The sequence below is a fragment of the Gamsiella multidivaricata genome (assembly GCF_025024155.1).
Source record: "Gamsiella multidivaricata strain RSA 2152 chromosome Unknown BC939scaffold_38, whole genome shotgun sequence".
NCBI lineage: Eukaryota > Fungi > Mortierellomycota > Mortierellomycetes > Mortierellales > Mortierellaceae > Gamsiella > Gamsiella multidivaricata.
Window position 1 is genome coordinate 19,012 of NW_026251746.1, and position 21,918 is coordinate 40,929.

A 21,918-nucleotide genomic window follows, 5' to 3' on the forward strand; every position below is an offset into this window, starting at 1 on the left:
GATTGATTACGAAGATTCCCTCTGCAAAGTCCTTTGTTTGCATCCCATCGATCAGCGTGGACGGGGAGGGTGCGAGGGTGCGAGAGTGCGAGGGAAGGCGCCGCTGCAGAGGCTGCAGGACGAGAGAAAAGAGTCACTCGAGCCCCGCCCGCGCGGCTCATTCAAGAGATTGTGCGGGCCCGTCGGCGAATGACCGGACGGGGTGTACGATCGCTCCGTTCCTTATCAATCAGATAGTCTTCCACTTTCCTTATTTATGTGCCCACCACTAACCTGCTTTTCCCTTTTCCGTTTCCCCCTCTCCCTTCTCTTCCTTCTTCTTCTTCTTCACTTCTCTTCATCGACAGGATACCCCCCGACCCTTAGTCCCTCCTATTACTTGATCCACCCCCCATCCCCTCCATCATCACCTAAACTCTCCCTTCCCCACCGCAAGCTAGAAAAATGACCCAAGCCGATGTCGAATATGAATACGAGGCCCTGCCCGAGAACTCCTCCCTCGCCGCAAGTCTGATGGCCGGTGCCCTTGCTGGTGTTGCCGAGCACGCCGTCATGTACCCAGTCGACTCTATCAAGGTAAACGATCATCCTCATCCTCATTCTTTCTCTCTGCTCCTCCATCGCCTGTTTTGCTGTTACCGGGAATCAGTGCCAATACCATCATGATATGAGTGCTGCAGGACAATAGAGACTCTGCAGAGCGACCGATCCGATGTGCAGCATCAGGACTTGGTGTACATTATGGCCTAGGAAATACAGACCTCAAGAATGACGAGTACACTAGGGATCAACTGTTGTGCTGGTGGCGATAAAAAGAGGGTCAAGCGAGTCTGATCAGTGGAATCAGCAGATCGCACCTGGAGTGGATTCAACAACAGAATGAATCTTGCCTCGATCAGTCAAGCGGAATCAGAAATGAGCCACGATCTTACACATCTTGAGTGTTCGCCCACCTGTATTGAATAGCATCATTCTAACCACTCGATCCGTTTTACATACTGCACCATATAGACCCGTATGCAGATCCTCCAGCCCACACCCCAGGCAGTCTATAGCGGCGTTATCAACGCTGCTTCAAGAATCTCAACCACAGAGGGCGCCAGAACCCTGTGGAGGGGTGTCAACTCCGTGATCATGGGTGCTGGTCCCGCTCACGCTCTCTATTTTGCCACATATGAGGCTGCCAAGGAAGCCTTTGGCGGTAACGCAACTGGACACCATCTTTTTGCAGCAGGTAAGCACAATTGACAGGACCCCAAATAGACACAGCTTTAGTATGGTTTTCGAGATAATCTGTACTGGCTGGGAGGACTGTACTCTACTGCCATGCATGCAAACAAACGTAATCGATCAGTCCTGCCAGAGAGGGTGGGAGGATGGGGTGTGGGCTGGAAAGGCTCAAAGTGAACAAAACAACAACAACAGCAACAACGACAATTACCACCACCGTTTGCCTCAAGATACAGCTTGTGTTTATGTGTGTGTGTGTGTGTGTGTGTGTGTGTGTGTGTGTTTGTGGTGCTCACAATTTCACGGCCCCTCATTCATCTCTCAAAGTCATTATCAACGAGCGTGTACTAACCGCCACACTTTATTCTCTAGCTTCTGCCGGTGCATGTGCTACGATCGCCCACGATGCTCTGATGAACCCATTTGACGTGATCAAGCAGAGGATGCAGGTCCATGGATCCGTCTACAGAAGTGTTGCCGAGTGCGCAAGCAAGGTCTACCGGGCCGAGGGGCTCCGGGCCTTCTACATTTCATATCCCACCACCCTGACCATGACCATCCCCTTCCAGTCCATCCAGTTCGCCACCTACGAATATCTGCGCAAGGTGCTCAACCCTTCAGGACAGTACGATCCCATGACCCATATCATGGCTGGAGGTGTCGCTGGTGCCGCTGCCGCTGCTGCAACCACACCATTGGACGTTGCCAAGACCCTGCTTCAGACGCGTGGCGAATCTAAGGATTTGAGGATAAGGAACTGCAACGGTCTCGTTGAGGCATGGAGATTGATCTATCAGCGCCAGGGACTCGCCGGTTTTGCCAAGGGTCTTCAGCCTCGCGTCCTGAGCCATATGCCATCGACAGCCATCTGCTGGAGCGTGTACGAATATGGAAAGTTCTTGCTCACTCGCGACAGCTTGGACAAGCAGCCGATCATGACTTGAGCGTCTTTTCCCTCTTGCTCTTGCTCTTGCTCTTGCTTTCTTGTGTTTTGCTATCCCTCTCTTCGACCTTATTCCCCATCCGATCTTGTCCTTTTATCATGAAAAAAAGTGTTTTATATTGTTTTTTGTCTATACATTCTTTCTCTACTCCACTCAACTTGCTTCCTTTTCACCCCCCAAAAGTGATGCATCCCCAGCTCTTGTACGATAGGTAATAGTTTTTTTTTTTTGTTCGTGTGAATATAGTGATATCTATACATAAACGTTTCAACAACAACAACAGCATCAAACTGTCCTTTTGCTACCATGTGTATGACAGTGAAATTCATACGTCACCGCAGTACCAATCGCACGCTATGTTGTGTTGAGATTCGAGTTGTATTTTTTTGTTCGCCCAGCAACACTGGATGGATCCTGCGCTCGACTCGATTTGACTTCTGCTCTTGAATCCCTCCATCCCTTGCTCCCTCACCCGCTTCGATCATGATGGACAACTTCTCGACCCTGCACTTGGCTTTGCCAGCCGTGCACACCGTTGCCAGCGCCACTGCTCCCGTCACGACATTGGCCCAGCCTAGAGCCTTCTCCACCAGCGTCAACCCCCTGGTGTTCTTCAGCATTCTCGATCACTACCTGCGCCGCAACGCTGATCAGGACAGAGTCATCGGTACCCTTTTGGGTGTCCGTAGCGAGGATGGTGCCGAGGTCGAGATCAAGGGATGCTACCCCGTTCCCCATCTCGAGTCCCAAGACCAGGTATGACAACTTGACCTATTTTTTTTGGAGACCTCTTTGCGACTACCGCCTCACCATACCAACAGCAACAATGTAGTGGCAACAGAAGCAGTGACATGGTCGGCTATTAGCGATATTGGATTAGTTTTACAGCACATTGTCAAGGAGTCGCATACGACACTTAAAATTACTCAGGAAAGACTTCACGATCTTGGAAACGCTTTTAACACTCCTTGTCATCGCTCTGTTTCCACATCCCAGGTCGAGGTCGATATGGAGTACCACCGTACCATGTTTGATCTCCACAAGCAGGTTAACCCTAAGGAGGTCATTGTTGGATGGTAAGCGTCTTGAGCTGGAGTAGTGCCATTTATTGCGCGGAAGGACATGTCGATACAGGTCTGGATCTACATCTTTAGTAAGGATCAACCAAAATGCTGACCAAGATCAATGACAATGAACAATCAAAACAAATAGGTATGCCACTGGCGCCAATCTCAACTCGTACTCTGCCTTGATTCACGATTTCTACCAGAAGGAAGTCTCGTCCTTCCCTGCAGTTCACCTCACCATGGACACTGCCTTGACCAACGAGCGTTTGGGCGTCAAGACCTATATCTCTGCCCCTGTCGGCATCACATCCAAGGCTGTCAACTGCATGTTTATCCCCATACCTTGCGATGTCAAGTACTTCAAGGCTGAGAGAGCTGGACGTAAGTGCTGAGTGTTGCGGAGATCTTGGTTGTCGTTATTGCTCTGAAGCGGCTGAGGTTTTTCAATTGCTAACAGCTGCATGTCTATTTTCACTCCACCACCCTGCAATATTCATGGATCGTTCACATCAACGCAGTCGAACTCCTTGCCAGTGCCAAGAACAACGAGAGCGGATCGACCACATTGCTTTCGGACATGGACAACCTGGAGCGCGCAGTGATTGAGGTTCAGAGCATGTTGGAACGTGTTTCGGAATACGTTGATGCAGTACTTGCAGGAACCGTTCCCGCCAACAACACTGTTGGCCGCTATCTCATGGATACTGTCAGTGTTGTCCCCAAGGTTGATGCTGCCGAGTTTGAAAAGATGTTCAACTCTCACCTCCAGGATCTCCTCATGGTCATTTACTTGGCCAACATGACGAGGACCCAGTTGGCCGTTGCAAAGAGACTGGAGAAATTGTTGTAATAGTAGAAAGGAAGACCTCTGCCTTTTGTTGCGTGGGAGGAAGGAGGAAAGTTGGGACATTGGGAAGATAGAGTTGCAGAAAGAACGTGTAAGATCATCCAAGATAGTTAGATTGTATGTGACAAAAAAACGCTCCCCCAATACGAATGCTATCCTAAGGCTATCAATCACACCTTGTCGTCTTATTTCCCCGCATCTATCGAAGCCTGCCGAAACAAAAGGCTTCGCGTTCTTGGCAGTGCATGCATGCGTTGATACCTATAAAATCTGCACTCTTTGACAACTCTCCATCGCTCCCTACCTTGCAAATGCACCTTCATTTCACCAAAACACACCTTTGACTTTGTCACTCCTTCTCCTACGCATTCCCAATATTTCCCAACAGAACCATGCTTTAATGCAAAATATAACTTTTATCCCTGTTTTCGGTTGGCATACGACAGCCCTGAACGTCCTGCAGACCCAGGCTCGACAGGGCCAGCACGACCAGCAGAACGTCGTTCTGCGTCGACGGCTTGCAGCAGCCAAGGCCGACAGCAATGCGTCTGTCCACAAAGCTCTCGACACGCTACAGTGCTGAACATCTAATTGCGACAAGAGACTTTTGACTAGAAACGCCTATTTCATTTTCAAGTACAGCCGCTGAATCGAAGTTTGGGTCATCAAAGTGCATATTATCCTTCCCTCTACAAACCGAAGTGCACCGTTTGTCAATATAGCCTCTAGTTCAAAGGCTTTTGAGCTTCAGCGTTTTCTACGTACACTCGCGATTAGATGTCCCGCACTATAGCGCAACTCGGCCTGGTCGTCGAGGGTGTCCCCATTGCCCGACTATCCAATAGAACACTGTAATGAACAGTGCACCATATCCACACACCTCCAACATTACCTCCAGCGACTCTTCCTTCGCCCGCACCAAAGCCCATCTGTTCAGCGCTTCCAACGCCACCTGTACCATTGGGGGGGTTTTTTTGTAGTACTGACTCGTACCTCCAGACCAGTCAATATCTCTGCATTACATTGACCTATGTAGTACATACTAGCAGAAAAGAGCATCCTTAATGTAATGCAGACGGGAACTGCTTTATACGGTGCCCGTCTGCCCTAGAAATAAAGATCCCTCTCTCTCTTGTCTTGTTGACTTTCTTGTCTGTAAGTGAAAATAAGGGTAAACTATTGCAGTCTCATCCTCGTGCCCACCCAGGCAACCTCCACCTCCAAAGACCTCCCACGGCGAATTGTCGGGAGTGCCGCCACCGCTACCAGGCGGCCCGACCGAGTGGCAGCACCAAGCCCGAGGATGATCAAGGTGCAGAGATGGAAGCGATGATAGCGGTTTAACGCGTTTACTAGAGACAACGACAGCTCCACTGAAGGAAAGAGCACAGGGAAGCGCGCAGAAACTCATTTCAGAGGCGAGCGTAGATACTCTGGATAAAGCCTGGTATATATATTTGTGTAGCCTGGACTCGCGCTGGAGCACCCCGTCAGTATTGTTATTGAGTTTATTCTTATTCTTATTCTTATTTTTTTTTCTTTTTTGGTCAAATAGTCGCGAAAGACTGGTCAAAGACGTCCAGGGCGGGGTCACATCAATAGCCAATGACAACAGGTACAAGGAGGATGAAACCAGGGACGAGTTAGTGACCGAGGGTTTTGACAGAGTCAAGGCCTCCTCCCTAGCCAAGAAACGACTGCCAAGGGAAGTGCTTCAGAGCGCACTGGAATCGCTCCGAGAGTCCGGACCGGATCGATACATGCCCATAGCGAAGTTTCGAGGCATGATCAGTGCCATTAAGGACAACATAAAGCAAGCAGTAGGATGCCACGAGGCTCCTAAAGGAAATGGGGATTATGGTAGAATGAAGACGAATATGGAAAGGTTGAAGCGCTTCAATAGACGCACATAATACCAGCACAACCTTTTTTTATTATCGCTTTATACAACTGCGAACGGCGATGCTGTGCAGAGCAGTATCGACTTTGACCAATTGGGTCGTCTTTTTTTGGCCTCAGCATGTTAAGCAGAGAGGTCTTTGGGCCCTTGGCAGCAGCTCGTGTGGGGCAATGGGAGGCACACGTGATACCAGATTCCTCCAAATGAGGAACGGCGGGCCGAAATGTTCGAACCCTCTCTTTCCACGATTTTTTAAAGTTGTGAGTGCTGACTGTCATACAGTGGACATCCAACCTCGATCCATTGATGGGCCGGGCAGGAATCTATCCATCCAACATGTTATCCATCCGCCCATGCATTCAATTGGCAGCAAAAAGCTATTGCCACATCAGGACCAGGAGGAACTATCGACAAAATATCATCGACACGGCGATCAACTTGGGATTACATGCATTTCATCACCGATCGCATAATCTTTGACGGGAACGTTGTGCAAGCAACGTATTAGTGAAGCCAGAAAACACATTTTCGGACACCACTCTCCCCATGGCGCTATCATTGCTCAGTCCGTTTGCCAATACAGGGAAAAAAAAAATAGCAACAACTCGTATTGATCGAATGAACTCAGTCTGAGGCTCAGGAGTCAGAAGCTTGAAGCCGGATGCATGTGGAAGGCTTTACAAACGATCATAAAGACAAAGGATCACACCAGCATCAGAGTTTAACGCTATACTGCAGTCGACCTCTGCGGAACCTCTGATTCGCCTCACTTCAGCAGTCAACACAAACGCCGCTCAGTGACATCATCTAATCAACTCGATCCACCCTCTTTTTGCGTTCGAATCCACCCCTCTAGAAAATGGGTCGTGTCATTCGTGCTCAGCGTAAGGGTCCCGGAGGAATCTTCAAGTCGCACACTCGTCTGCGCAAGGGTGCCGCTAAGTTGCGTTCCCTCGATTTCGCCGAGCGTACCGGTTACATTCGTGGAATCGTCAAGGAGGTTATCCATGACCCCGGTCGTGGCGCCCCCCTCGCCAAGGTCCAGTTCCGTGATCCTTACAGGTAATAATCGACGACGGTTTCATCGACAACAGCTATGGGGACGCATTCGCTTGGGAAGCACTTGGCTTTTGGTATCGAACAGGAACATTGGAGGAACAGCACCGGGAGCGCCACTTATTAAATAACAGGATTGGCAGTAGCGCAGTGGCTATTTCGACAGGAAGGGTTAAATGCAGCATCGACTATATACAGAGACCGTTGCCATGGAAGGTCACTCAAGCGGTGCACGGAAGACATCAACAGCAACGACAATAGCATTTGGGGGTTTTTGTCAGTAAATGCACCACGCCCCTTCGATATCATCTATGCGGCAACATTACCTGGCGACTTTATTGGCACTACTTAAGTACCGGCATACGACGCCGACTATTTGAATGGCCATCAGGACTGACCCGGATAGTATCTGGGAACAGCCAATGCTGACATGTCTGGTATCTTTACGATCTCTTTGTGCCGTAGATACAAGATGCGCACTGAGACCTTCATCGCCACTGGTAAGTGCACACGGCCATTGCTTCAACTGCTTTATTCCGATCCAGTTCTCTTTGTCCTCTAGCTAATACTAACGGTTTATATTATTTCAATCTGAACTTATAGAGGGTACCTACACTGGCCAGTTCATCTACTGCGGTAAGAAGGCTGCCTTGAACATCGGTAACGTCCTTCCTTTGGGCTCCATGCCCGAGGGTACCGTTGTCTGCAACGTCGAGGAGACCGTCGGTGATCGTGGTGCTCTTGCCCGTACCTCCGGTGGTTACGCCACCGTCATTGGCCACAACACCGATGACGGCAAGACCCGCATCAAGCTCCCCTCCGGTGCCAAGAAGGTCGTCTTCTCGACTGCCCGTGCCACCGTTGGTATTGTTGCTGGAGGTGGTCGTATTGACAAGCCCCTGTTGAAGGCCGGTCGTGCTTACCACAAGTACCGCGTCAAGCGCAACTCGTGGCCCAAGACTCGTGGTGTTGCTATGAACCCGTACGTATTTCTTCGGTTTCCACTGTTGTGTATGTGTGTATGTGCTCAAAGTTCAGCGAGATTGAGATTGTTGCTAACCAGCTTGTGTCCATTACGGCTATCGTTCTTGTTCTTTGGATCGTCTGATAATACAGCGTCGACCATCCCCACGGTATGTTTGCGTGTTTATTATGTTTTGCGTTCACTTGCGTTCACGAAGATATCCAAAGAATGAATGCTAATATACTGGTTTTTTTTTTTTTTTTTTTTTTTTTTTTCGTTCGATCGTCTTTATATGGTGACCAACAGGAGGAGGAAACCATCAGCACATTGGTCACGCCTCGACCATCGCCCGCGATGCCGTCCCCGGTCAGAAGTCTGGTCTCATTGCTGCTCGCCGCACTGGTTTGCTCCGCGGTTCCAAGAAGCTCAAGGAGTAAAGAATTGTTGCCTCCCTGTACTCTTACCCTCAGCTTTTGCTCACAAAATAAACCTTGTGAAAAGAATCACTTTGTCTTTTTTATGTCCAATCGAAAGAAGAAAAAAAAAATGGTTTCCCATGATGGTTGTGTTATTTTTCTTTTTCAACGTGCTTTGAACGCATAAAGACCGTATCGCCTTTGTAGCTCCCAACGTTTGCGCATGCGGGAAATGTCAGCATGGGGGGGGGGGGGGGTGTGTGAAGATTGAAAACATGTTATTGGAATGGGCCTTTCCTCTTTAGGGTAATGCCTCTTGTGAGTTGAGTACAAAAGAAGGAAAGCAGCAATTCTGCCGAAGCACCCTTTCCTTTTCTCTTTTCTCATTTCCTTTTTTTCTCACTATTCCCTTCCTTATTGAAGAAGCGCTCTATCCTTAAAAAAAAAAAGAACAAAAAACATATGAGCGAGAAAACAAAGTATTCGGTCCTACCGACAACGACCGAAGAGGTCAGCAACGACCCTACGGTAGTGGCGGCGAGTACTGTCCAAGAGGATGCCACTGCGCTTCGTCGCAAGCGTCGCATCGGATTCTTCAAGCTGTGTCTGGTGGCCTTCGCAGCCTATGTCCTCTTATGGCCCTCGACCGATGCAGACGATGATGAGGGCGGCAGCAACGGCCGTAGTGGACTTGGTCGACTCGGACGCCTGCGCAGGGGATGCCATGGTCGAAAGGAGCACGAGTCCAAGTATAAGTTCGAGAGCCACATGCAGGCGGATATCGACAAACTGGTCGCTGGAAGTCTTGAGTCCAGGTACGCAGATGATTTTGTGCCGAGGTTTCTCATTACTCTAGATAGAGGCTTTCCTGACAGCTCAGCCTTTTAGACTTGAAAGGTATACAGTGTATGACTTGAATACTGACGACTGAATTCTTTTTATGAATACGCCATACGCAGCATTGTGTGGGATCGTTTGGCAGAGATGACTGACACATACGGCAACCGCATCGTTGGGTCCGAGGCCCTTGAAAAGGTATGTGCTTTCTTCTATGGCATGCCCTCCACCCCCCTGGGGCTTCCTCTTTGTCAAGTGCGCTCTGGACGGGCAACAGCGATGGTCTCATACAGGACGATCGTGGCCTAATTCGGCATGCTTCCCCACCCCCCTCTTTCTTCGCCATTGCAGTTGCACGACGCTCTCTTTGCAAACAACTCACATTGGTCTTTTCTTATCTCTCACGCTACCCATCCTACAACTCTAAATTGCAATACGGATACGGAAAACAACTAACCGTTTTGGACGACAATTTTCCCTCCTTTCTCTCTCTCTCTCTCAACCTTTGGTTTCTGGTATTGGAATTAGTCGATTGACTGGATCGTCGAGAAGGTCAAGGGCGACGGTCTCGACGTGACGACCGAGGAGGTTGTGGTCGACTACTGGCAACGCAACGAGGAATCTCTCTACTTTCTCTCCCCGACTCGCGGACCTGTCAAGCTGCACATGCTCGGCCTCGGATTCAGTGTGCCGACCCCGCCTGAGCACGACAAGAACGGCGGACTCGAGGCCGAGGTCGTTGTAGCGTCTTCAAAGGCCGAATTCGATCAACTGGCCGAGGCAGGATCGGTCAAGGGACGGATCGTGCTCTTCAATAAGCCCTTTGAGTCCTATGGTGCAGACGTCACCTACCGCGGTAACGCTGCCGTCTGGGCACAGGAATATGGTGCAGTCGCGGTCCTGGTTCGCTCGATCGGTCCGCTCTCATTGCAAACGCCTCATACGGGAAACTCGTATCCGGGTAAGATCCCAGCCGCATCCGTTTCGATCGAGGATGCAGAGCTGCTCGCGCGCGTCTATGAGAGGCATCAGAAGGATCCGGAACAGTTCCCAGATTGGCCCAAGGTCCGGTTGAGCATGAAGGCCGAGACGGCTTTGAAGTCGAAGGTGTCGAGGAATATTATTGTGGAACTCAAGGGGCGAGAGACACCCGACGAGGTCGTCGTCGTTGGAGGACATATTGATAGCTGGGACGTCGGTAGTGGTGCTGTTGACGATGGCGCGGGATGCTTCATTGCCTGGGAGACCTTGCGACAGCTGAGTCGACTGGACCGTCCACCTCGTCGTACGGTTCGTGCTGTGTTCTGGACCTCTGAAGAGAACGGATCTCCCGGTGGGCGAGTCTATGCGGCCAACCATCCCGAGACCAACACAACTCGACACGTTTTTGCGTTCGAGTCTGATAACGGCGTCTTTGATCCCTACGGCATCCAGTTCACGGCCGGTAGTCGCGCCCAAACGGATCCCGAGGCGACCAACTCGGTCGATTTCTTGACAGAGGCCGGAAAACATTTTATTGCCTCGCGTAAGGATCTGAGCTATCCTGGTGCCGGAAGCTATGTGCTGCCCAATGGCGGAGGCGCAGATATTGCGCCGCTCTGTAAGCAGGGGGTTGCCTGTGCCCAGTTCTTGCCAGCGGATCCCTTCCCGCTGCCATACTCGACTTCGCCATACTACATCAAGAAGCAACAGGCCGCCGTTGCGGATGTCCAGGAAGGTGACAATGGTGAGGATAAGGAGCATGGTGGTCGTCACCGTAAACACCATCATCATGGCCACTACCGCCACGGCCGCCACCACCAACGTGGCCATCATCATCATCATCATCATCATCATAAGCACCATCGCCATGGCGACGATAATGAAGGGATCAGTCAAGATCCTCCTCGCCGTCCAGTCGACAGCGGATACTTCTATTACCATCACACGGAAGCCGATACCATGGGTGCGTTTACACCTGACCAAGTCAAGAACTCGGCCGCGGTCATGGCGATCTGGACCTACATTACTGCAGAGAGTCCCGTGGAGTTGTAAAAAGCGAATAGATACGCGTTGTTGTTGTTTTTTTTTGGAACTGCGTAGCCATTATTATACATGCTACAAGCAATCATTCAATAGACGGTGGATCATTGCAGATTCTATTACAATTACGGGAGAGGGGGAGATATATATTCTTTTGAACATAGGATGAACAGAAAAAAAAAAAAACGAGAAAAACTTTTTGTTTCGCCGTTCGACTTCGCCTGTCCACGGGAGGAGAGGAGTGGCAGAAGTAGGCAAAGTACGAATTGAACAAAAGAGACCAAAAATAAAAATAAAAATAAAAAAAAGGCATGGACGTCTAGAAAATGGCCGTTTTGATGGTGGCCAGCAAAGTGTCGAGGTCCTATGAAGAATTAAAGATAGGAAAAAAAATAATCGAGAGGTCAGTATTTAGGTACGATTGACTATCATGATAGTTACATCCCGGTAATAAGAAGAAAAAAAAAAAAAGGAACTTACTCTCTCGACCTTGTCCAGATCTGCGTCGACTTCCTTCCAGCACTCAAACACCTCTGGATGGCATTCACTCCGGACATCCCGTAACCGCCGGTCAGTTCTGATCCACATCCTCGGTTCAAAATCAAACGCTTCAAGATCATCACCCTGTCTTGCAGCTGCAGCATCGTCGTGTGATGTCGTCGTCATTGTCGTTGTATTAGATGGATTACTCGTCAAGTGTTGCTTGTCATAAGTCGTGGTTGTGTAGCTAGTGGTGTTGCTGTCGTCAAGTTGTTGGTCATGAGCAGGGGTATCCTTTTGGTTATCAGTAGCGTTGTTGTTGTTGTTGTACAGGGAAGAGTGCGTCGATGCCGGTGAGGACGCTGACGACGAAGACTGCTGTTGCTGAGGCAGATGTTGCGACTGAAGCGAAAGCAGCCGTTGCCGAGGCGAAGACATGGAGGAGGGTAACGACGATGAAGACGATGACAAAGGCTGCAAGATCCTGTTCTCCTTGCCGAACGTAGGGCCACCAACCCTCAGGGACGAAGGAGCACTCGTGCTCACAGAGCTCGAGCGCCCTCCACGAACCAGCGTCAAAAGATCCTGCATGCCCGTGTTATAGTCCGACGCGAGCAGCCATGGGTCATGAGAAGATTTGTGCGGCGTCGTAGATGTTGCCTTCGATTCAGAAGCAGAGCTGGTGTGCAGACCCGCTGTCCTGGATGTTGGTGCAGACGACGAGTTCACCAATCCCTCCTTTTGGATCTCGGCCACGCTAGTGCTTGCAGAGCGACTTCTGCTATTGCTGCGATGCATTCCGGACGACATGCCTACGCTGGTGCTCTCAGCCGTACTGGCGGACGACGGGCCTGCGGGGGAAACTCCTGCCATGCCAGTCTGGATCGAAAGCTGGTGAGGACGAGATGCCGGCGAAGGCGTTTGCAGTGGTCGCGGTAGCGGCGAGAACGATCGAGCTTCCGTAGGATACTGATGTGGCGATGTGTTTAAAGAAGGAGACGGTGGATTGCTGCCAACACTCCTATGGTTTGGTACTGACGCAATACTTGAAAGCAGCGTTGCCCTGGTGTAACCAGAGGGCGATCCAGGCGATGACAAGCCTGGGGAAGACATTCCGATATTACGACTGACATCAGGAGCAGCAGTGGAAGAAGGCACAGGGGATTGGTCCCTGCCAGTGGCTGACCCCACCGAGGCCACAGATGCAACCTGAACCTCAGCATCACTGACCTTGCGGTGCAAAGTTGGGCTTGAAGGCGAAGACGAGTTCATGGACATGGGTGAGGGCAAGTTCCTGCCACCAGTGCTCTTTGCTGCCATGCTGGCGTCTGAGCCTGCATTGCCTGTAGGGGCAATGCGGACAGACAAGGAAGATTCGCCCACCAGAGCTCGCTCGAGTTTCAGCAGCGTCTCTCCTCCACGAGCAGAGGCGCCCAATTGCTCTAGTCGATCCCGATCTGCTGTTGAGGTACCCTTCCGACTGCGGATGCTGCTTGGTGCAGGACTCGAGTTGGCACTTGCCCTGCGGCGTTCTTTACCTGCAGCAACAACCTCCGAAGCCCTGGCCACTGCAGCAGCGATGCGTTCTTTCGGTGACATGGTCTCCAGCTCCCGGTTACCGTCCCGGCTGCGACGGGATTGCTGGTCGTCCTGTTCGTCATCGGAGTCACCGCCCAAGACATCCTCGATGATCTCTGTAATGTCGATTTCCTCGCCTCCCTCCAAGGGTACAAACGAGTACCGATATTGAGTCTGACTCGTCCCATTAGTGGTCCTGGACGAGCGGACGAGACCTGTGTTGAGGACAATGTCTACGCCCTCGGTTGCATTCTTCTTCATGTCCAGGCGCACTGGCTGGTGGGAGGCCGATAGAAGCTCATCCATGGATGTAAAAGATCCCTTTGCCTTCGCAACCGGGCTCGACTGCTCGCTCTGGGCCATAATTGCAGACAAGGATAATGGTGAGGGTCCATGGGTCAACGAAGGTGAGGTCGCACGCTGACGTTCTAGTCGATAAGGTTTTTCCGGAGTCGACGACCGAGATCCCTCCTGCTGTTCGGCATGGCTCGACAAATTCGACGGTGCTGGCGATGGAGCCTGAAGCGGGCGGGCCAAGGGCGTTGAAGAGCCCTGACTGACGCTTGGCGAACGCGCTCTGCCTTGCTGCTGGAACTGATGGCGATCCGGTGTAGGGGTTCTCGAGACCTGAGGAGGGTGGATCTGTTGCGTGGTCAATAAAGACTGAGCTGAAGGCGTCGGACTTGGCCTTCCAGAGTTATTATCGAACGAATTGGCCCGAATGGGTGGGCTTGTCGGGCTCATGATCACAGAATCTGTCCTCCGGGGGATCCGAACCGGTGGAGTCGCAGTTCCGTTGGTCCCACCAAGGCGACTTGCATTCATAAGTGCCGCGTTCGCCGCGTTGAAGTTCCGGTTCTGCGGACCCGGGGAAGAAGGACTCATCAGACCCGTGATGCTGTAAGTTGGGCTTGGTTGTGCAGACGAAGAGATGTCCGAATCCACAGAGCGTGCCGCCTGTGCATGCAAAGGTGAGGGTACGGTTTTCTTGCTTGGCTGCTGCTGTAGTTGCAGCTGCTCCTGGACAAACCTCATTTCGGCCTGCAAACTTTTTGTGGCCTTCCTGAGGAAAAACACATGGTCGGGATGCAGAGGCATGGATGCAACGTCTGCCTTGGGTGAACGACGGACAGGAACCAGCTGGTGCTCTTCAAGGCATCGGATCAAGGGAACCTGAGGTGCCAAAGGGATCTCATCGCCTTGCTTGGACTTCTTGGACGTATTGCCGTTCAGCTTAAGGCTGAGCTGGTATTCGATCACCAGTCCATTGGGAACAATGGCACGCTTAGCTGCCAAGACATGCTCCTGTACACCGTCCACAACTCCGGCTCGGATGCCGACCTTTTCGAGTGTCCTAAAGATGACATCCCCAGCGTTCGACGTGGCACGCATGGGTATCCAATGCTCGACTTTCGTGGCAACGGACTGGCCGTGTGCTCTTGGATCGGCTTTTTCTATGGCTGATCCCATACCATCGAGCAGCAACATGGAGTTTGGCAAATCCTGTGCCTGGCAAACAACTTTGACCCAGAAAAACTCCTCCTGTGGAGCTGTTGGAGTAGTTGGGGTCGATGGGAGTGACGAGAGACTGATCGATCCTGTTCGGCGGATTTTCTTGTTGAGCAAGAACCGAATGGAACGAGGCTGTAGTTCTGTCCTGCCCGATCCGCTGCGGCGGAGAGTCTGAGGCTGTCCAGGTCCTGCTGCTGACGGCAAAATGCTATTATGATTGCTACCCGAGGTCTGCGAGCCGACCGAGTTGGCAGACATCATTGACGAGACGGACGAGATCGACAGGCGATGGTTCGCAGGTAATGGCGTTGTCAGATGTGCAGTAAGAGACTGGTAGATCGTCATAGGCTTATCTGTCGCTTGCAGCACCGTTTCGTCTATGAGGAAAAAGTGCATGAGATAACGAATAGAATATTAGTCCTTGGTTCAACAACAGAATTAAAGGAGTTTACAGCCAAGGAGCGGCAAAATATGCTTACCTCCATCCACACCCTTGACAGTCAGATAAAAGTCGCCAGTAGAGGCGGAGCCATCAGGAGCCAGCCGGAACTTGACAACCGCCTGGTGAGCGACTTCGGAAGCCATCGTTGAAGGTGTAATGACTACCGTCTTGTACATCGATGCTCCAAAATCGACATTTCCAGGATATACACGCAGGGTCATGATCTCCTGTGGCGGTGGATCGGTCTTATCGACTGTTGGGGGATGTGACACGAGCGTCGATGACGAGGTGTTCGCACCAGCAGAACCAATTGATCCATTAGAATTAGAGCGCGTCCTGAAGATACTGCTGCCAATGCCGCCACTTGATGAGCTCACAGCAGACGATCCCTTGGCCATATTCTTGAGCCGCTCCTTCTCCTGCCGTTCTTTTTCCTTACGCTCCTTGTCCTTGGAACTCTTTCCAACCCCAAAAAGGCTCTTGAATTTACCAGGTTTCTTGACAGTGACAGCTTCTGGAGGCAGCCCCTCCTCATACTCCTCTTTCGTTTTGCGAACCAGAGACTGTGTACTCTTGCCAAGAAGGGAATTCAGCTTGTTGTCCTTCCTTTCTGCCATCTTCTTTTTCAACTTCTCCTTCTCTTCGTCTTCAGAGTCCGGACTCGGCGAGCGATGAGGGGCTGCAGGGTTGGCTGATCCGACGCTCGATGAACCCTGTTGTGGCTGCTGCTGTTGTTGCTGAAGTGGAGAATGTGATCGCCTCAGCGCCTCCTCTGATAATCGCAAATTCCTGGCTTTGCCTGAGGGCGTTTTAACGCGGCCCACACCAGAATCATCACGAGCAATTGCCGGTGTGAGCGAGATGACGCGCGGCTCAGCGGAAAGGAAGAGATCGTCCTCGTCGAGCAGTGGTTTCCGGTAGCGGTTCGTAGTCTGGACGTCCTCGTTTTCTTCCTCTTCATCGTCCTCTCCCTTGGAGGACTGCTGGTTATGGCGACTCGAGCCTTGACCAACACCCATCTGTTGACTTGCGGTGATGGCCTCCAACCGCTTTTGGTCGTTCAGGATCTCCTGTTGAACCCGTTCGGCTTCCAGCTGTAGGGCGGTCTTTTGACCTCCTCGAGCCGCGTTCTCGTACTGCTGGTTTGTTGCGAGATGATTGTCGCCATGATTGCTATCGTCGAGCGCCTCTTCGTCATCGTCATCGTCGACGCCCTCCAGCTCCTGGAGCTCTTCGTCGCCCTCTTGTTCTTCTTCATCGTCAACCTCCTCATCTTCTTCGCCATCCTCATACCAGTCCTCTTCCTCATCTTCTTCTTCAGTCCACTCGGTCTCGCTTGCCTCCAAGTATTCATTTTGGGCTGTGAAGACGACGGACCGACGATTCATGGCTCTTTGCTGGAGGATGGCTGGATCCAATGGTTGAATGTGTTCGTCGAAAGTTCCCCATTCGGAAGAGGGCGCTGAAAGGGTTACGTTGCGGTAGGTATTAAGTCTTGCAAGACGTTCGAATGGTGTCTATTGGGGGGAAGGGGGGCGATGCAAAGAAGGGAAAGGTTAGGAGCCGCATTCATTAGGGTTCCTTGGTTTGTGGTTGCATAACATAGCATAAAGTGCTGTGTATGAACAGTAGAACATGTCGAAGCATCTTGAGTAGCGCACACAAGAGCAAAGAACACAGAACAGAAACAATAAAAAAAACGTTCGAAGGAGAGGGAGGGGGGGTTTGAAGATGGTACAACCAAGCTGTGCACAAGCCCAGTACCTAAATCCACAACACTCACCTCGATGTTCTCGGCAGGAATATAGCCGATGACTCCCGTTTTGAGCACTCGCACCAACCACCAGTACACGTTCGTGTCCTCGAGCAGCATCAGAGAGTCATTCCGGACAACAGAGGCCTGGCCCTCTTGAGTGGCCACAAAGGTGTGGAAGGCGTACACCAGATCGAAGTTGATGTCCTCCTCTGTCAACGACATAGCCTCAGAGCCTTCCTCGTCGTCCTCGTCCATCATTTCCTCGTCAATTTGGTCCTCTTCCCCATCCTCATCGTCGTCAAAATCATCGTCATCGTCGTCATGTTGATGAAGCATATCGATGTCCATTTGATGTTGGCGATGTGGATCGTACTGAGGATTTTGTTGATAATATTCTTCCTCCTCGTGACTATCCGCACCACTCATGTCCTGATCTGGGGTTTGATCTTGACGAAGCAGTTGCTGGATATTCATGGCCTGAGATTTGTATGCGTGAAGATGCTGTTGTTGCTGTAGTTGATACTGCTGCTGTATTTGCTGGAGTTGTTGGTGCTGGTGATGGTGGGGCTGCTGCTGCTGCTGCTGTTGCTGTTGCTGATGGTATTGGTGGTATGCCGAATACTCTTCCTCCCCATGGTCATCGCCTTCTTCGTGCTCTTGGATCTCTGAGCTGTAGTGGTTTTGGGCCTGTCTTGTCATGCCTAGGTTGTGTTTTTGGAACTGAAGTTGTTCTTGTTCCTGAATATAAGAGTTGTACTCCTCGTCCTCGTCAGTGCTATCGTCGTCTGGGTCCGAGGCAGGAACGATGGCGTCTGGGTCCTGTTGAAGCCGCGCTACCTGGGAGGTCCCGTTGTTGGTGGGATGGACACCATGGTGTTGCTGCTGTTGGTCGAGGGTCAGGGCACCGTTTGTTCCCGGAGAGGAGGCCATGATTATTATGGGATTGCTGTTGATAAGTGCCTCCTGGTGCTTGCTGCTGCTGCTGCTGCCGCTGCCGCTGCTGCAGGTCGTTCTATTGAGTGTTCAGGGCAGAAGACAGTTGTGGTACCATGCGAATGGTTGCTCCTGGTTCAACTGCTGATGTTGTTGGTGCTAATGATATGGCCTAGAATGGGTTTAACAAAGGAATGCTCTCGCTGCTCTTGGTTGCTACAATGGACCAAAGAGAGAGAGGGAGAGAGGGAGAGAGGGAGAGAGGGCGAAAAGTACGAGAGCGTGCAACCGACAGTTCGAGTAGCCCGAGGGTGGGGGGAATAGGGGCGGCGAGGAGCAATCGAGCAATCGAGCAATCGAGAGAGAGAGAGAGAGAGAGAGAGAAAGAGAGAAAGGAAGAGGGGGACAGGGAGTCGAACCGCAGTCGAGGTGAGATGATAAAAAGAGGAAGGGGCGGGAAATATAAAAAGAAGTTCGGAGGCGGTTAGGTTAACGGCTCTGCGCTGGAGGGGGAGCGCTTTTTGGCTTTGTTTCGTTTGAGAAGAGGGCGGTGAAAGACACTGTCTTTGTTTCGCGTGCATTACCATCAGCCAAACCGGAGTGTCTCTTTGTTTCTTTGCTATATTGGACCCGTGGTTGGGGCTCGGGTGGAGAGTATTAGGGGGGGATGGCGGGCTGGTTTAGTCAGGATAAGAGGTGGTGTATGCGAGTGTGAGCTGTGGGTGCGCGCGCAAGCGTGTGTTCCTGAATAATTAAAGGGCCGTCGACCGGAGAGAGACAGAGGGATATGGGAGGTATGAACAAAATAGGGTAAGAGCGGAGTCGGGGAAGGGGTATGTGCCTTAATATTCCAGATGAGATGAGGGATGGAAGATGGGATAGGAGATGGGAGATGGGAGATGAGGGATGAGGGATGAGAGATGAGAGATGAGCGGGGATGGCCAAGGGACCAAAAGAAAGAAAGCGATCGACAAAGAAAAGAAGGCGAGACGAGGACGAGAGAAGAGGAGAGAGTGAAAAGGGAGGGAGAGCGAAGGAGCGGGAGGGAAAGAAAAGATGATAGGCGAGATGAAACAAAGAATGAATTGCGTTCTGCCACTCTGCCAGTTGGCCGATGTTAATCTCAGGCACACACACATGTACTCACTTACACGGTGGACTAAAGTTACCAGCAAGCTACACCTCCACCACACCCCCCCCACCGCCCATTGGACTGGGCAACAGAACGAACGACACACAGAACCTTAACCAGTACACACTTTTCGGCCTTTGCCCTCTGACTGGTCACCTTTACCTTAATGCAATATGTTGTTGTTGTTTATTGTCCTGAGGTTTATCTCCATAGACTATTCCCCTCTTCTCTGCTACTTCTGCTAGCTCAATAGGGAAAAAACCGAAACAAGATCCAATTCCATAGGCCACCGATCGCTTCTTGCGTTTTTCTCGGTGCCTTTTCTCGGTGCCTTTTCTCTTCCGCCCCGCGTAATGACAGACTACAGGAATTTGCTCCGCAGCAAAGTACACACAGTTCCCATACATTCACTGGCCAAGCAATCGAACCCTATCACTCTCTTCTTCTTTCCAGAAGCATTGGCACATTTGAGCATTTCTTTCTTTCTCCTTCTTGCTCAACTCAAAAAAAAAAAAAAAAAAAAAAAGAGAAAAAAAAAAAGTGAGAGCACCATGGCTCTCCCATCTGTTTTTCATATCCTGTGAGAACAACCTTTACTAACTAACTCCATAATGCCATCCGTGTATGGGTATGCAACGAAAATGTATGTCGTGCAAAGATGTTTGGGCTTTTTTATATGCTTTTTTGTACATGTTAAAGTCTTTGACACATGAGGTTTTAACCCAATGGGTGTCGCCGCGTTCATTCGGTTGGAGGATATTACTCCAACTTTATGAATGCTCAATTCGAACTTGAGCCTGCATCCAAACCGCTGCTGCATCTCCGGTAGGGTTGGGCCTCTCGCGGGGTTACTCCATAGCATGGACTCCAGTCGATGCATAGAAATATCGACCCTGCTCGTTGCATGAACAAAAAAAAAAATTCTCGTTTAAATCATAGGACTACCATCGCATGCCATACCAACTAACCAGCTTTACTTCGAAGGGTGTAATGTTACGAGATATGAATGGAAACGATGGCTATGAGGGATAGAAGTTCGATGGCCTGTGCATAGTTATTATAATCAACTTTATTTTATTATTTTTCAAATGAACATTTTTTTCACAGCACAAATAAACAATTTTGCGGCAGCTGCTTATTCCACAGAGCGAGGCCAGATTGGCACAAACATACTGGTCTCCTTCTTATACTTCCAGTAGGCAACAACATCCTTTAACCGTCGATCATTCTCTCTCTCCAAAAGTGGGATCCCACTCACGCGTGTGATCAGGCACGTGACGAATATTGGACTAAACAAGGCGAGGCGGGACATCCAATGTGGCAGGATCTGGTCCTCAACCGCAACAGAAAAGGCGCTTGAGCTGAGAAGATAGCTTCCGAACCACAGTACACATTCTCCAAAGTAGTTAGGATGTCTGGACAAGGACCTATAATAATGATAATAAAAAGGACGATTAGTACCGAAAGCCCTCCTGTTCTTGTCCATACTCCCCACACACACACATAGTGACCTCACTTATTTTGTCGATATACATAACGTACCATAATCCATGCGAGATAAAGCTCTGCTTGTAGTTCTTGCCGATATCCTTGCGCCACCGCTGCTTTTGATAGTTCGCCACCACCTCAAATGCGAACCCCATTCCCCAAACAACTAGTCCAAGAATGTCCTGCGCTCCAATGGCGGGATGATCTTCTGCTGGGATGGAATTTGTCAAGCAGCTGTTGACAAGTACCAAAAAAAAAAAAAAAGTCAGCATAGAAGCAGTAGCGTGTAATCAGTAAGCAAGTTATACTCCTGACAAGTTCCCCTACACTGGCAAAGCGGTAAGAGCGACCCAGACACCCTGGATTATCCAGTAGCCAAGGAATTTGCCTGGCATCTTTTTGACCTTGTCAAAGCGCCTGTCCCCATGTCTTATTGCTCTCTTGCATAGGAAGAAGCCCAAATAACATGCCCAGACAACAGTCGTGCCGGAGGCGAGGATCTGACGTGGATGGAATGATCGGCCCAGACTAGTCGTATCCTCCGCCCATGGGTTGAAAAGAGAAAAGTAAGTGCACATGAGAAAGGAAGCCGACCCTGCCAAATCGTAAAACTATTCGTAGAGGGCAAAGGTAAAACAACTCGCTCAAACGCGTTAGGTCCTCGACCCAATCTTCCACTATGATTCTGATGAACAGGTGCAAGGAGCGTCTATTGATATTGCGTATGGACATCTTCTCCTCCTCCTCCTCCTCGAATACCAATTCAACAGGCGTTCAGAAAAGTGTATCAAAGCTGGCGTACCTTCTCCGTTTGCATAAGAGCAGCAAGACTCCAACCGGCCAATTGAATGCTAAAATCGGCCAGAAGTGTGGGAAGTAGCACCCTGGTCGAGGGAAAGAAATATGTCGAGTCCATGCCGTCAGGGTTCCTTGTATCCTTGGTTGTTGCGAGTAAGGCTTGGGTTGGAGGCAGGGAGGAAGAAAGGGGAAAAGGAGGATTAAATCCCGACAAGTTCGGTCCTTTTAAATCCCGTGAACAAACCTTGTGAAAAAAAAAAAAAAAGATTTTCAGCTCGCTCAAACGCGGTAGAATTTCGTTCTTTTTTTTCTCGCACGCGCCGTTGAAAACGTCAATCCGTTCCTCCTCCATAAATGCGGATTCCATGCGTCTCCAAAATTTAGGTATATCCCTGCAGATTTTGGCATGGTTTATCAGGTGAGGTTTTATGGTATTGCTGTACAGTACAGGCATTGCAAAACGATAATACCACAAAGAATATGCACACAAGCGCAAGTTGCGCGCCCAAAGGGATT

General features: G+C 50.5%; 7 protein-coding genes across 7 annotated transcripts; 5 read left to right on the forward strand and 2 right to left on the reverse strand.

The window, feature by feature from the left end:
• Window positions 1-240: 240 nt before the first annotated feature.
• BC939DRAFT_453504 (putative MRS4-protein of the mitochondrial carrier family) lies at window positions 241-2,421 on the forward strand. Its single transcript, XM_051555932.1, has 3 exons — window positions 241-576; window positions 1,012-1,234; window positions 1,603-2,421. The coding sequence occupies exons 1-3, from the start codon at window positions 445-447 to the stop codon at window positions 2,172-2,174; spliced, it is 927 nt and encodes a 308-aa protein (XP_051411492.1). The 5' UTR covers window positions 241-444; the 3' UTR covers window positions 2,175-2,421.
• A 157-nt stretch (window positions 2,422-2,578) lies between these two features.
• Window positions 2,579-4,403, forward strand: BC939DRAFT_453506 (maintenance of mitochondrial structure and function-domain-containing protein). The gene is made up of 4 exons (XM_051555933.1): window positions 2,579-2,930; window positions 3,171-3,250; window positions 3,387-3,622; window positions 3,760-4,403. The coding sequence occupies exons 1-4, from the start codon at window positions 2,658-2,660 to the stop codon at window positions 4,089-4,091; spliced, it is 921 nt and encodes a 306-aa protein (XP_051411493.1). The 5' UTR covers window positions 2,579-2,657; the 3' UTR covers window positions 4,092-4,403.
• Window positions 4,404-6,844: 2,441 nt separating this feature from the next.
• Window positions 6,845-8,535, forward strand: BC939DRAFT_453509 (60S ribosomal protein L2; the record flags this gene model as incomplete). The annotated part of the gene is made up of 5 exons (XM_051555934.1): window positions 6,845-7,050; window positions 7,510-7,544; window positions 7,648-8,026; window positions 8,161-8,177; window positions 8,315-8,535. 5 exons carry the CDS (start codon window positions 6,848-6,850, stop codon window positions 8,443-8,445), a joined length of 765 nt encoding a protein of 254 aa, XP_051411494.1. The 3' UTR covers window positions 8,446-8,535.
• A 200-nt stretch (window positions 8,536-8,735) lies between these two features.
• Window positions 8,736-11,646, forward strand: BC939DRAFT_453512 (uncharacterized protein). Its single transcript, XM_051555935.1, has 3 exons — window positions 8,736-9,239; window positions 9,384-9,459; window positions 9,790-11,646. Exons 1-3 carry the CDS (start codon window positions 8,887-8,889, stop codon window positions 11,293-11,295), a joined length of 1,935 nt encoding a protein of 644 aa, XP_051411495.1. The 5' UTR covers window positions 8,736-8,886; the 3' UTR covers window positions 11,296-11,646.
• Window positions 11,647-16,500: 4,854 nt separating this feature from the next.
• BC939DRAFT_453515 (uncharacterized protein) lies at window positions 16,501-18,033 on the reverse strand (the record flags this gene model as incomplete). Its single annotated transcript, XM_051555936.1, has 2 exons — window positions 17,079-18,033; window positions 16,501-16,812 (listed from the first exon to the last, which is right to left on the reverse strand). Coding segments are annotated over exons 1-2 (1,215 nt in total), but the record flags the coding sequence as incomplete, so codon positions are not given.
• Window positions 18,034-18,035: 2 nt separating this feature from the next.
• Window positions 18,036-19,010, forward strand: BC939DRAFT_453516 (uncharacterized protein). Its single transcript, XM_051555937.1, has 2 exons — window positions 18,036-18,200; window positions 18,569-19,010. Exons 1-2 carry the CDS (start codon window positions 18,132-18,134, stop codon window positions 18,734-18,736), a joined length of 237 nt encoding a protein of 78 aa, XP_051411497.1. The 5' UTR covers window positions 18,036-18,131; the 3' UTR covers window positions 18,737-19,010.
• Window positions 19,011-20,159: 1,149 nt separating this feature from the next.
• On the reverse strand, window positions 20,160-21,637 carry BC939DRAFT_453517 (uncharacterized protein). Its single transcript, XM_051555938.1, has 4 exons — window positions 21,407-21,637; window positions 20,932-21,215; window positions 20,659-20,838; window positions 20,160-20,543 (listed from the first exon to the last, which is right to left on the reverse strand). Exons 1-4 carry the CDS (start codon window positions 21,518-21,520, stop codon window positions 20,252-20,254), a joined length of 870 nt encoding a protein of 289 aa, XP_051411498.1. The 5' UTR covers window positions 21,521-21,637; the 3' UTR covers window positions 20,160-20,251.
• Between the last annotated feature and the right edge of the window lie 281 nt (window positions 21,638-21,918).